Source organism: Neofelis nebulosa, chromosome 1 (genome assembly GCF_028018385.1).
Source record: "Neofelis nebulosa isolate mNeoNeb1 chromosome 1, mNeoNeb1.pri, whole genome shotgun sequence".
NCBI classification, from domain to species: domain Eukaryota; kingdom Metazoa; phylum Chordata; class Mammalia; order Carnivora; family Felidae; genus Neofelis; species Neofelis nebulosa.
In genome coordinates, this window is record NC_080782.1 from 164923528 (window position 1) to 164937693 (window position 14166).

General features: G+C 42.6%; 1 protein-coding gene across 2 annotated transcripts in view; it reads right to left on the reverse strand.

Moving 5' to 3' along the window:
• Positions 1-14166, reverse strand: part of MYO16 (myosin XVI) — a 616506-nt gene that overhangs the window by 269998 nt on the left and 332342 nt on the right. For both annotated transcript variants that reach the window (XM_058742988.1, XM_058742979.1), the window contains exon 15: positions 11124-11241. In XM_058742988.1, coding sequence (XP_058598971.1) covers positions 11124-11241 — 118 coding nt within the window. The remainder of the gene's footprint in view (positions 1-11123; positions 11242-14166) is intronic.

Genomic DNA, 14166 nt, shown 5'->3' on the forward strand with positions numbered 1-14166 from the left:
ATCTTGTATAATGAGTCTGTGTATAATTATTCTAGAGTCCAGCCTCTAAAAGTAAAAAAAAAAAAAAAAAAATGTGAGGTCTCCTGATTTTGGTTTTATATAGCAAATCTACTTCAACCAATGGAAAGACTATTACATGCTTTCCCTCTGGTAAAGTTCAGTTAAGTGGCCCATTCAGCCTGTCATAATGGTTATAAATGCAAAAAAAAAAAAACCCTCAAAATTAGTACTTCTTATTAAGAAAAGTTGTCTTATTAGAAACCTTTTAGAAAAGTTGTCATAAGTGCATAAAGGCTCTTTCAAAATATCCCTTTAATTAGTTGCCGAAAGGTGATGCTAAAGTTAGAACAGGGAAGTGTCGTTTCTTTTCCGTTTCTCTTGGAGTATTAAATCAGGTGATAATTTCAAGAAGAGATCTTAATTACTACACTTTATTTCCTCTCTTTTTTCCCTCTCTTAAATTATTTGCTAAGAACATTTTCCACTTAACATTAGCAACATTAACTCTGCTCACGAGGATATTTTTAAAAATCTGTGCATGTAGGGAATAAGCTTCTATAGTTGTTCCTTTGCATTATTTTTTAGTCATCAACTACAGGAATATCAGAGGGCATGGAGTACTGGCCATCACGCTTCTGTATTCAGAGAAAAGGGTGACCCTACGCCCATTTGTCCCAGCCAACATCCAAGCTTCGTTTAGAGGAGCATTCAAAACTAATCAAATTCCACCTCACAGAGTGATTTCAATACCTTTAATCTAAATTCAAAAACAGTGTAATTAGCAATCATCCCAGTTAGCTCATCTCCCGCAGAGAATAAAATTGCTGTGGGTTAGCAGGATTCTGATCGGTAGGATTTTGAAAAAAAAGTATCTTAAAAGAGGCTCTTAGTTAGAAGAAAACACAGAACAACCAAAAATTCTAATTTCTCTGAGACTCTCATATCCTTCCAAATGGAGAAAATGTCAGCCTTTTGTTGTGTCTGAAGTGACACTAAAATAATGGAAGGAAAACGATAAGTGTGGCATTAACGGGGTTTGGCTCATTCATATAAATGTCCACACACAGAAAGAGACTTCCTGCTAATTGGTTTTTTGACTTCTCAAGACCTGTATGTTTTAAAAGATATTTTATTTCAGGAACATTCCTGACTAAATAAAATACACCTGTGATCCTCTGTCTTACCAGAAATCTATATATGAATATGTTTCTCAGAAAGTTCTGGCACAAATGTAGATGTTTGTTGATTATATATGACATAGTACTCAGTAAAATATTTTATAGAGCTATACCAACTTCTGTTCAATTATAAAAGAAAATGGAGGAAATAAATATCCTCTCCTTCAAAAAAGACAAATACCTGCCCTCGATGCCCTTCCACTGACTTCCAGAAACTTCCAGCACTCACTGTCACCATGCCCCGCCCTTCTAGTTATAAATCATGACCAGTTAGGATCTCTTCCCAGAGGCATATCATGTCTTCATGACCATCATGTCTTCAATTAAAGGTCACCAAAAGCACACTCTTGCTTAATTAAAATATCCAAATATTCTTTCTTCTAGTTCGTTTTCCAAAGGACACAAGCAAAAGCCCTAACAGACTGTCCATTTCATTTGTTTCAAATGCAAGTTTAAAAGTTTCCCAAGCAGATACTATGGCCCTGGAATATATATTTGGAGACATTTCTGATTTTTAGAAAATTTCAGTTTCCATTTTTTTAACCTTTATTTATTATTAGAGAGAGAGAGAGAGAGAGCGCGCGCACACAGGGATGGGGTAGGGGCAGAGAGACACAGTTCCAAGCAAGTGCCGTGCTCTCAGCACAGAGCCCGACTCGGGGCTCGATCCCTCAAACCGCGAGATCATGACCTGAGCCGAAACCAAGAGGCAGACGCTTAACCCACTGAGCCCCCCAGGAGTCCCGATTTCGGTTTCCACTTACGTGGATGTGGGTGTCTTCAGGATGCAGGCGGGACAGGAGCCAAATGCCCTTTACGCCGCACATGTGGACTCTGAGTCCCCCTCCCACCCCCCGCAGACCCTTCTCCAATCCCTCCAGGATGGAGTGGGCACTAAGAAGCAGAATGTGGTTCCATCCTTACCGGACATAAACTGTCCTCATGAAGAAAAACAATCTCTAATTAAAAAAAGAGCCAGAGTTAAGTGTCGGTAACTTCTGCTATCAATTTACGTTCTCAATAATACGCATTCTCTGTGGTCATGAATGAGTTCATGTGGCCTTCACACCACGTCCTCCCTGAAAGGAGGAAAACAGCTGCTGCTTCGTTTTATTGGCTCTTTACATCCATTCCTTAGATTCATCAACCCAACAAAAGTCAGGGACTGCCGACTCAGCCCGACAGACCAGAGCAGTGCCACCAACAGGCTCATATCCCAACAGGAGACACAGACAGCAACCAACCAGACAGACCAAGAAAAGGACACTTCCAGATATTGACAGGTGCTATGAAAGAAATGAGGAAAGAGCCAGATCCACAGTGAACAGAGCTGGGACCCAGCGGACACATTAGAAAGAGAGTTTGGGGAAGAAGAAGTGACCAGAAAGGACACCAGTGCAGTAAGAATTGCCTATACTTTCCAGTAGAGGGAAGCATCCCCATCCCCTAGGCAGCAAAGAGGAGAAACAAAGCCGTGGCCTCACCACCAAGGAACTTAAATAGTCCAGTGAGGCTGGAGGATGTGAATGGGGTGGGAGGACCCGGGCACAGGGGGTCCCGTGGGCTGTCCTCTGAGAGCCCAGAGTCCAGTCCTGGACTTACGTTTGATGAGACCAGTGAGGGGCTACGCAGATTCAGAGGGAAATGGCTGAGGCCTCCTCACAGCCTGACGGTAATGGCTGATTTCAATTTCCACTGAGCCACAAAGTGGGCTATCTTCTTAATTCACATTTATGCATTTAAATGAGGCAGTGACTTAGAAAAAAAGAAAAACGAGTCTGAAAACCACAAAGCGGGCTGGCTTTGTGTCTTTAGAAGGGACGGGTGTCCTAAACAAGGTTAAGTCGAGAAAACATGGGACAAAGAACCTCGGTGGGGGCACCCAGGCAGTAGAAGCCAGAGTGGAAAGGCTCTCTGCTCACTGACAAGCAGGAAGTTACCACTGCGGAGCCACCGAAGGCCACCAGGATGGGAGACCATCTGGGCAACAGCTCCGGACCCGGAGAGACGGCTGAGAATACCAAGGTGGGTGTCAGAAGTGGGGCGAGGCAGGAACGAGCCAGCATATCCCACTTCTATGACAGTGACTCACCTGCGTGCACAGACCGAGGGACAGCCTGAATATATTGCAACACGCAAACAGTCATATTGGTTTGTGCTGGGTTATAAATGACCAAATGACAGGATAGGTGAAGCGGGTTGAAACTATTGGCAAAACGGGAAGAGGCAGACTTTATGGGGAGCTATAGCACATCAAAGCGAAATCAGACCATGTGTTGCAAAGAAAACGTTAATTTATACGAAGCATGCAGAAGAAAGCACTAGAGATAGGTAAAAGCTTATTTCAAAAGAAATCACAACAGAAAAATAATTTGCCTGAATTTCAATGTAATAAGGCTTAAAAATTTAAAAAAGAGAAAGAAGCAGACGAAATCACAACAGAAAAATAATTTGCCTGAATTTCAACGTAATAAGGCTTAAACATTTTAAAAAAGAGAAAAAGCAGACGAAATCACAACAGAAAAATAATTTGCCTGAATTTCAACGTAATAAGGCTTAAACATTTAAAAAAAGAGAAAGAAGCAGACGAAATCACAACAGAAAAATAATTTGCCTGAATTTCAACGTAATAAGGCTTAAACATTTTAAAAAACAGAAAAAGCAGACGAAATCACAACAGAAAAATAATTTGCCTGAATTTCAACGTAATAAGGCTTAAACATTTTAAAAAAGAGAAAAAGCAGACGAAATCACAACAGAAAAATAATTTGCCTGAATTTCAACATAATAAGGCTTAAACATTTTAAAAAAGAGAAAAAACAGACAAAATCACAACAGAAAAATAATTTGCCTGAATTTCAACGTAATAAGGCTTAAACATTTAAAAAAAGAGAAAAAGAGACGAAATCACAACAGAAAAATAATTTGCCTGAATTTCAATGTAGTAAGGCTTAAAAATTTAAAAAGAGAGAAAAAGCAGACCTCAGGAGTCTCCAAAGTTTCCAAGTTTAAGCTCATACTCCTCTTATTAGACAGCCTGATACTTTGCACACCACAGCTTGTTTTGGTATCCTGATGAGTGTGCAATTCCACAAGGAAGCGGTTAGGAAATGCACCAGAACCCCGTGTTTCCTCGGATGTGTGAACTTCCAAAAGTCTTCCCGTCAGCGTTTACCCACCAGCATCCTCCTCAATCGTGAATGTCCCAGAGGAAGAGACCACCTCATCACCCAAAGAAGCATCTGGTGGGTAGATAGGTTTGCCCGGGACAGGTGGACCGTTTCGGCTTTGAATGTCTAGTTGCCGGAGGAGGTCTGAGCCTGCGAGCTGGGCTCCAATGCGTCACCTGCAGCAGGGACCAGGCGCACAGCCCACTGACTGAGCTGAGCGCAGGGGTGTGGTGGTGCTCACCCAGCTCCCCACCGCGGTCTCAGCTCTGCCTGCCCTTTCCATGGTGACCAGCAGTGACCGCAAACCGTTCGTAGCCTCCATTGGAAGCCTTAGAAACGTTCAACTTCCCAAGGAGTTTCTCTTTAATTAAGTGAAACAAAGCTGGGGACACCTAGGGGGAGCTCAGTGTATTAAGTGTCTGACTTTTGGTTCCGACTCAGGTCATGATCTCACGGTTCTTGGGTTCGAGCCCTGAGTCGGGCTCTGGGCTGACAGCCCAGAGCCTGCTTGGGATTCTCTCCCTCTCTCTCTCTCTCTCTCTCTCTCTCTCTCTCTCTGCTCCCCCCCTCCCCCAGCTCACTTGCTCTCTCACAAAATAAATAAACAATTTTTTAAAAAGTGAAACAGTGCTGAAAGGAACACAGGAGAGAATGGTCTGGTGTCTAATTTTATAGTTGGGGAAAAAGGGTAAGGACACTCGCCCCATGTGCACACACAGATCCAGCCTCGAACCCCCTGCACTGTGCCAAGCGGCCCCACTGAAAAATGCTGTGTGCTTTGTGACCTGTACTTCCAAAGACGGCAGAGGTCTGTATCACATTTTTTTAAATGTTTGTTTACTTATTTTGAGAGACACAGAGGTAGGGGGGAGAGGGAGAGAGAGAGAGAGAGAGAGAGAGAGAGAGAGAGAGAGAGAGAATCCCAAGGAGGCTCCAAGGGCAGCGCAGAGCCCAATGTGGGGCTCAATCCCACGAACCGTGAGATCATGACATGAGCCGAAATCAAGAGTCAGATGGTCAACCAACTGACCCACCCAGGTGCCCAGGTATCGTGTAATTTTGAAGATTTATAAACCAGAAAATGATCCACTGGGGAAAAGATTGAAAGGATACCTTATCATATGTCAAAAGATGGCACATACTTTAAAATGAATGGCAACTTTAAAAGTTGCCCTAAAAAATCTTTAAAAGACCCTAAAAAAAGACCAGCTATGATCTTGATCATGAGAGAAAAGCTGGGAATATGGCATCAATATATTCTCTGCCATTATTTTCATTGGTGCCTTTGAACCTCACACCCGGAAAACCTCTCTGCACTCTTGAATGAAAAATATAAATCATTAGAGATTCAGCAACTACCTCAAGTCCCAAGTGAAAGGTACTGGATGAGTGAAAACAAACCATCACTGACAAAGTTTTCCCAATATTTGTAGGTTACATCCTTACCTATGGCACGACGGTAAGAGGTTTTACACATCACTTCGTCCCGAGCATGCTGATGTATATACCAGGGAACCCAGAATAATTGTATTGTTAAATAAGTAATCAGACGGGAGAAAATACTGGGCTGAAAGCCAGACCACAATGCTATTCATTAATTAAGTCTTCTTCAAAACAAGAAACATTCCCTACTTTTCTATAGTTGGTGTTTCATAAAACTAAGCATCATACTTTCTGTTATATATATATATATATATATATATATATATATATATATATATATATATATTTCAGATTAGGGAGCTGGCATTAAACTACAAAAGCATGGGGTGACTGGGTGGCTCAGTCAGTTAAACGACTTCGTTAGGCTCAGGTCATGTTCTCACAGTTCATGGGTTCGAGCCCCACACTGGGCTCTGTGCTGATGGCTCACAGCCTGGAGCCTGCTTTGGATTCTGTCTCTGTCTCTCTCTTCCCCTCCCCTGCTCACACTCTCTCTCTCAAAAATAAACATTAAAAAAATTTAAAAGGGGCACCTGGGTGGCTCAGTCGGTTGAGCGGCCGACTTCGGCTCAGGTCATGATCTCGCAGTCCGTGAGTTCCAGCCCCGAGTCGGGCTCTGTGCTGACAGCTTGGAGCCTGGAGCCTGTTTCGGATTCCGTGTCTCCCTCTCTCTGACCCTCCCCCGTTCATGCTCTGTCTCTGTCTCAAAAATAAATAAACGTTAAAAAAATTTTTAAAAGAAAAAATTAAAAAAAAATAAACTAGGACCAATAGTATCAATGAAGGAAACATGCAACGTCCACTCCACCTTAAAAATTGTAAGATAATGCTTCCTGTCCAATAAAACCCTCACCATTCTTTTAGAAATGTTGATAATTCAAGGGAACCCAGACTACCATAAAGAACAAAATCAACCTGTAGCCTACATTTATTTGACCTAGTTTGAGGTGCAATAGCCTTACTCAAATTTGATTTACTATTTTAGTGAACACTTAAAATTCAGAAGGCTTTTCCAGGGAACCCATTTGAATGATTCAACTCTCTTTAAAATTTGTGTAAAGTAGTTTCAATTAATATGTCTTTTATTTTTCTTTCAGAAAAGGAGTCTGGATAACAGATGTAATTGTTCAAAGGTATCACACTGGCTAGTAGCTTCTTCAAGTGCTTGGTGCCTCCTGTTTGGAGGTAACAATGAGGTTCCTTTTTTTTTTTTTTTAAGTTTATTTATTTATCTTGAGAGAGAGAGTGTGTGTGAGCAGGAGAGGGGCAGACAGAGAAGGAGAGAAAGAGAGAATCCCAAGCAAGCTCTGCACTGTCAGCACAGACCCTGATTCGGGGCTTGATCTCACAGACCATGAGATCGTGACCCGAGCCAAAATCAAGAGTCGGGAGCTTAACCGACTAAGCCACCCAGGCGCTCCAACCATAAGGTTCGTAACCTGAAAATCAGTTTAAGAAGTAAAGACAACATAACAGATCCCCTCTAAGGTGGTCTGGATTGTGCCCCACAGACGATACGCCTATGTCCTAACCCCAGGACTCGGGGACATGACCTTGCCTGAAAGCGGGGTACCCGTCCATAGTCTTCAAGTTCAGGTGAGGTCCTGCTGGAGGGCATGGTGCTTCCAGACTGGCACGGCCCCCACTGTCTTGCACATCCTGCTTCATTCAGGTACATGTTCTGCTGGTCTCCGTGGTCTACACTTTCTAGTTTACAAATAAGCCTTAGAGAGCCTCCGTGATTCAATCAAGGTCATAGGGGCAGTGCTAAGGTTGGACCTAAGACCCAGGACTTCTGGAGTCTGAGCTCAGTGTGGAAACATCAGTTGCATGGGCTCTTTGGAGTCAGTGGCCCCTTTACAGTTCTTACTACTTCTTACCCCCCCCATAGAGTTAGTTAGAGTTAGAGTTACTCCCCTAGAATCAGCCAGCCCTTCATCCATTTATTCTCTTGGCATTTATTGAACATTAACTCCACCAGACACTGTGCCGGACCCTGGAGATATAGCAGGGAACGCAGATTTACACTCTGGTGGGGAAGAGAGGCAGACAGACAGGTCTTAGCTCCTCGACTATCCTGCAAGCCTTCAGCGGCAGGACCCAGGCGAATTTACTTCTGAACTAACAACACAGCAGTATGGACACCTATATGTCCAATAAAACATCAAATAGATTTTTTTAGAAAAGATGAAATCGTATTGGAGCAGCACAGGTCCCACTTCACTAAGACTGGTGTTTATCAGGAGAAGAGGAGAGAGGCGGGGCCAGAGCGCCTGTGACCAGCCAGGCAGAGACTGGAGTGCGGGAGCCAGGAGCCAGCAAACACCAAGATCTGGCAGGAACCGTCAGCGGCTGGCCAAGGCGAGGAAGGACAGACTCCTAGCGACATCCGAGAGAGTACCATCCCGCGGATCCCAGACTTCCGTTCGAAGTCACCGAGCCTGTCATGTTTTGTTAGAGTGGGTCCTGCCTGCACGGTCACGCACTCTCCAGAACCCCTTCCATGCTGACAGGCACCAGGAGATGACACATACTATGAAGTCACTCCTCGGGGTGCCAGAACCCTGCTCATCAGTTAGCAGGTCCTTCGTGGGCAGGCTCTAGAACGTGCAGAATCAGGCAGTGTCTCTAGAACAACGTCGCCCAGGTCCCCTCGAGACTGACTGTTGGGAGCTCTGGAGGGGTCTGCGCCTTCCCCTCCTGGAGCACCCCCAGCATGGGGCGAGAAGGTGGGGTGCATCACGAGGAAGGCGGGTGCGAGGGCCTCGTGATCAGGAAACGTACTTCCTCTCTGTCACATCCACCAACTCTGCGGAGCTCGCATACAGACCTTTGTTCTCCAGACCCTCTCCACCTGGTAGCAAATATCTGAAGGCACTTGGCCACGCTTCCCGAGACTTCTTTTCAGTCTTGCATTTCTTCACGTGCGCCCCAAAGGGCTTGAACTTTCTGTCTCCCGAGACACATCCTCTGCACACATGGCTCAACATTCCCCTTCCACACAGGGAACAAGGAGCTGAGCTCCCATCTGCCCGCTCCGAGCCTCCCTGCTCCTTGTCATGCAGTCTCAGACGGCACTGGCCCTGTTTGTCTAGCAGTACGTGTTGTGTTCTTAAAATCAATCAAAAAAGGAACATAGAACCTTCAGAACAATCATTCTGCCAGATTTTTAAAGGAACAGAGCAGGAAGCTACCAGACTAACAAGCTGGGGCACCAGGGAGCAAATCAAGGATGCTAATGAGAAGTGGATGAGTGGGAAAACAAAACGGGGGTGCAGAGAGGAGGGGGTGCACCTCCTTCCGCGGAGGTCTGGCCTGCTGCTTTCCCAGGGGGTACCACATCCGGGCACCATTCTGCCGAAGGCACCCCACGTCTGCACGCGCAGTCCTGCACCATGCAGAGGACTTTTGGGTCGGGGAGGGCCCCGGTTCCCCCTGCGAATCGCACTCCGGCCACGTCACTGCTGCCTCCAAGAAGCCCTGAGAGTAGTGCCGTGGATGTGACGATGCTGGAGCATCCTGGGACCCCGCTAACAGGCGGCCGGTTAGTGCACTGCAGCTGTCCTGCTTCCCCTGCACATGCGCATATATATAGAATGATTTTCTAAACTAACACTCCTGAAGGGGACATATTAGATTCCAACCAGAAAAAAAAAAAAAAGTCAACAAAATTAGTAATGGGCAACACCTGCAAAAGCCCCTTAGTGCCTCTCCGCTTTGGCAAGGGGAATGCCGAATCCAGAAAACACAAGGTCATGGGAGTGATGTCCGGACAAGTGGTTTCTCCTCCAAGCTCCATGTGTATAAAAGCATGGCCAGCTCGACTCAGGCTGGAAGAAATGTCTCTCAAACTTGGGTGTTCATACACACCACTGGGAATCTTGTTAAATACAGAACCCCAGTCGGTAGGCCTGTGTTTATGACAAGGCCTGTGCTTATGACTCCAAGTACCCTGGAGTCACACACGGAGTGGACAGGGGCCACCTGCAGCACCGGGGACTTCCTCCACCCCCAGCTCCAACCGCTGGGCCCCGAAAGCTCAGGGTTTACGCTCAGAATTGAAGAGGTCAGGCTGGGGGGCGGGGGGACACTCTCACTGCGGTGTGATAAAACCAAGACCTGAAAACCAGACTTTGAGGCTCAAGATATTTCTTGGCTGAGGTCTTCCTCAAATGGTGGACCTTCAAATATAGCTCTTTGTCACAGATTTTTCAAGACATAACATTCCTATTGCAGAAATGAAGATGCTAACTTCAACATCTAAAGTTATCTTTTGTTACGTCTTTTATACATTTTTTTCTTACCAAATTTCATTTACTAATAATGGATTTTGGCACTTACTGCAAAATGCAGGCTTTTTCCTTCTTTTTAAAAAATGTTTATTTTTGAGAAAGAGAGAGACAGAGCACAAGCAGGGGAGGGGCAGAGAGAGAGGGAGACACAGAATCCGAAGCAGGCTCCAGGCTCCGAGCTGTCAGCACAGAGCCCGACACGGGGCTCAAACCCAGGAACGGCGAGATCATGACCTGAGCTGAAGTCGGAGGCTTAACTGACTGAGCCCCCCAGGCGCCCGAGCTTTTTGTTTCTAAGTCATGGTCCAAACCAACTTTTGTTTCTTGAAGCATACTTGAAAACACCAAATAGGACTGATCTCTTTCTAAAATGATTACACTTAGCAATTAATTGGTTGCTAACGGCTGTTATTAATGTTTTTACAATACTTGATTCTTCCAAGTGCATGGGCTCCCCACCTACAATTCTCTTAATTTGCCTGGATAATCTGTTTTCATTAGAAAACTGTAACATCTCAGGTGAATTCTAAATTAGTTTAATTTTAAATAAGGGCTTTTAATCAAGTACACATTAAATATTGAAGCCAAAAAATAGTGTTCTTTGGCTTTAGTTGGGTGCTTATTTTGATGTTTTGATTTAATCCACTCATTTTAAAAATATACATTCACTTTTATTTAAAATAGACTTAAGTGTATGTTTTATGAAGGAATTATTTACTCCAGTCATAATTTATTGTAATTGGGTGTGTAAGTCATTTCTGTGTTCAACAATTATGATCCATTTCAGCTGTTTTTCGTTGGGTTCCCGATTAGATAGTTTACACAAGAATCATCTTCAAAAAGTTCCCCTCACATTTCTGATATCCCTCAATTCACAAGAAGTTTTGAACTCATAACTTGACATCTCAGGTGTGCAGATAGCCACACACACGCACGCACACACATGTGCACGCACACGCACACTGTTGTCACCATGCCTGGAGTTTCTCTGCCCCCTGCTGGCAGCTCCTGAGATCTGCCTTTGTTAATGTTCTACTTACCTCCTGTTAGGTGTTTTTTCCTCTCGCAGAATTGTAGTTCAAAATACTTTATGAAACAACTGGACAGATCATTCAGAGTTGTCCTGGCGTGCCCAAAGGCTTCCAAGATGCATATGACCTGTAGCAAAATGGAAACATTTACTGAGAAACTCGTTTTTAAAAATAAAACAGGAATAGTAGCAAAGATCCAGGAATAGTCCATCATCCAGGAGGTTCTCTGTTGTTGGTATGATACTGTGTTGAATTTTTAAAGTCACTCTTCCTTCAACTGCAAACTACTGCCTCCTTCTGTCTCAGAATACAGCTAATGTTAAGAAGGTAATGATACACAGAGGGTTTCATTTGGCTTTGCTATCTCTTCACACAAACACAATCAACTCAACACATGTTATTTGAGCTTTGAGACTTAATAAAACAGTAGAAATGCTTTTGTGGTTTTTGAGGGAAGGAATTGGATTTAATATTGGTTCTTTTAAAACCAACAAATTAGGGGTGCCTGGCTGGCTCAGTTGTTTAAGTGTCTGACTTCGGCTCAGGTCATGATCTCACAGTTCATGAGTTCGAGCCCCATGTCGGCTCTGTGCTGACAGCTCAGAGCCTGGAGCCTGCTTGGGATTCTGTGTCTCCCTATCTCTGCCCCTCCCCTTCTCTCTCTCTCTCTCTCCCAAAAGTGAATAAACTTAAAAAAATTTTTAATGCTGTTAACAAAGATCTTCAGATCAACCCTAACATCTGAAATTCTTAACATGTTTCCTTAAACCTTGGCTATAGGAAAATAAAACACCATTTCTTCTCGCAATTGATTGTGTCTATGATAATGATGATGACCAAGTAATCCTCTAAAAAGTATGAAAATTTGGAAGTTTCCAAGGTATTTTTCTGTATCTTTCAAGTCATGGATGTTAAAAGCAGTTTCTGCATCAGCCGTATGAAGGAGCACACTAATTAATTCATTACTTTATTGATACAGGGGGTTCTTTATAGTTTCTGGTGATTGTGTTTTTTGAGAATTGTATTCTAAGTTAAAAAAAAACCCAACTTTGCTGCTACTTTTTAACTTTCTGAATGCTGATCTACTAATGCATTTGGTTCACCTGGAAGCATTTCATATACTGAAAAATTATAAAATAATACTTTGAGCCTAATCACAAATCCAAAGTGCTAAAAGTTGTGGTACTAGTAAAATCTTCCAAAATATCTACCAAATATTGAACTTTTGGAGGAAACATGTTGATTTCGGTCTCTTAGTAATAACATAGTTTTAAAAGATCATAACAGTTAATTGATAGTAGTGATGCCAGAAATGTATTCTGAAAAATAATCTGAAATGGTATTTATAAAGGTCCTGTTTTGTTTTGTTTGCTGCTTTTCCAGTAATTCAATATTAAACAAGCATATCATGGAATTGATAGTGTAAGTAAATTGCATTTTCCACATGTATGTTATATCTAGTTTCTCTTCAGATTGAATAAATCTTTCACCCTTTACATTAAATAATTATTTAAAAATTCATAAAGAGGGTTAAAATGAATTTTTAAAAGTATTCTGGATTCTAGTTATTTTGGTGCTATAACTGAAAATAAACTGCTTTTTTGGTATTCTTACAGAGACATAAAAGATAATAACATTGGCCCAAACAGGAAATACAGGGTAATGGTTCAATACACGTTCTTTGTAGTAACAAGTAGATGTGTCCCCATTTCACCTCTGCTAATGATAAATTATATGACATTAAGCAAGTTTCACAAACTCCCAAGAACTGCATTTTCCTTTATTCCACCACAGGAATAACTCCTTTAGTGCTTATCAATGTCGGGTATACAAAGTTCTCAGCATTCAACAAATAACAAAGATGAATTTTATTTTTGTTGATAGTAGTAGAAAACATTCATTTTGTGCCAAGAATTATCCTAAAGTTTTATATATATAACATGTAATATATAATATAAATAAAGTTATATATAAAATTATGTATACCATATATGCACACATACAGGTACACATGTATGTTTATGCAGATATTTCTTTTAATGCTCATAACTATTGTCTCAGTGAGCCACCCAGGTGGCTCAGTTGGTTAAGTGTCCAACTTTAGCTCAGGTCAGGGTCTCACAGTTCTTGAGTTCGAGCCCTGCGTCAGGCTCTGTGCTGACAGCTCAGGGCCTGGAGCCTGCTTCAGATTCTGTGTCCCCCTCTCTTTCTGTCCCTCCCCGACTTGTGCTCTGTCTTTCTTGCTCTCAAAAATAAATAAAACATACAAAAAAAAATCTAGTGTCTCCATTTTATATAAAAGGACATTGAGAGATTAAATAACTTCCCCAAGGTTCAGAGATTACAGATAATGGAGCTGGAATTCGAACCCAGGCAATCTCTCTGCAAAATCAGCATGCTTAATCAGTGCATCACCAGGCTATGAGTGCTGGAATAACAATAAGGGAATATAAGGCATAATGTTATATAAATCTAAAACTATTGAACAAAATGCAAAAGCTCATATGGCAATCTTTCATTGTGTGCTGTTGGTCCATAATTCAAGCCTAAGATATTATTGGTTACACTGAAAATTTTTTTTTTATTCTCAAATTAGTTAACATGGAGTGTAGTCTTGGCTTCAGGAGTAGAAGCCAGTGATTCATCAGTTAAATACGACACCCAGTGCTCATCCCAACAAGTGCCCTCCTTCATGCCTGTCACCCACTTAGCCCATCCCCCACCCCTTCCCCTCCAGGTACCCTTGGTTTGTTCTCTATATTTAAGAGTCTCCTATGGTTTGCCTCCCTCCTTGTTTTTATCTTATTTTTCCTTCCCTTCTGTTATGTTCTTCTGTTAAGTTTCTCAGTTTTCACATGAGTGAAAACATAGGATACCTGTCCTTCTCTGACTGACTTATTTCACTTAGCATAATACCCTCCAGTTCTATCCACGTCCTTGGAAGTGGCACGATTTCATTCTTTTTCATCCCTGAGGAGTAAATAACGCTTTTTATCTTCAATTATCCACTTGGCCAATAGGTGGCACTAAGTAAATGTGTTAAGAGAAATAC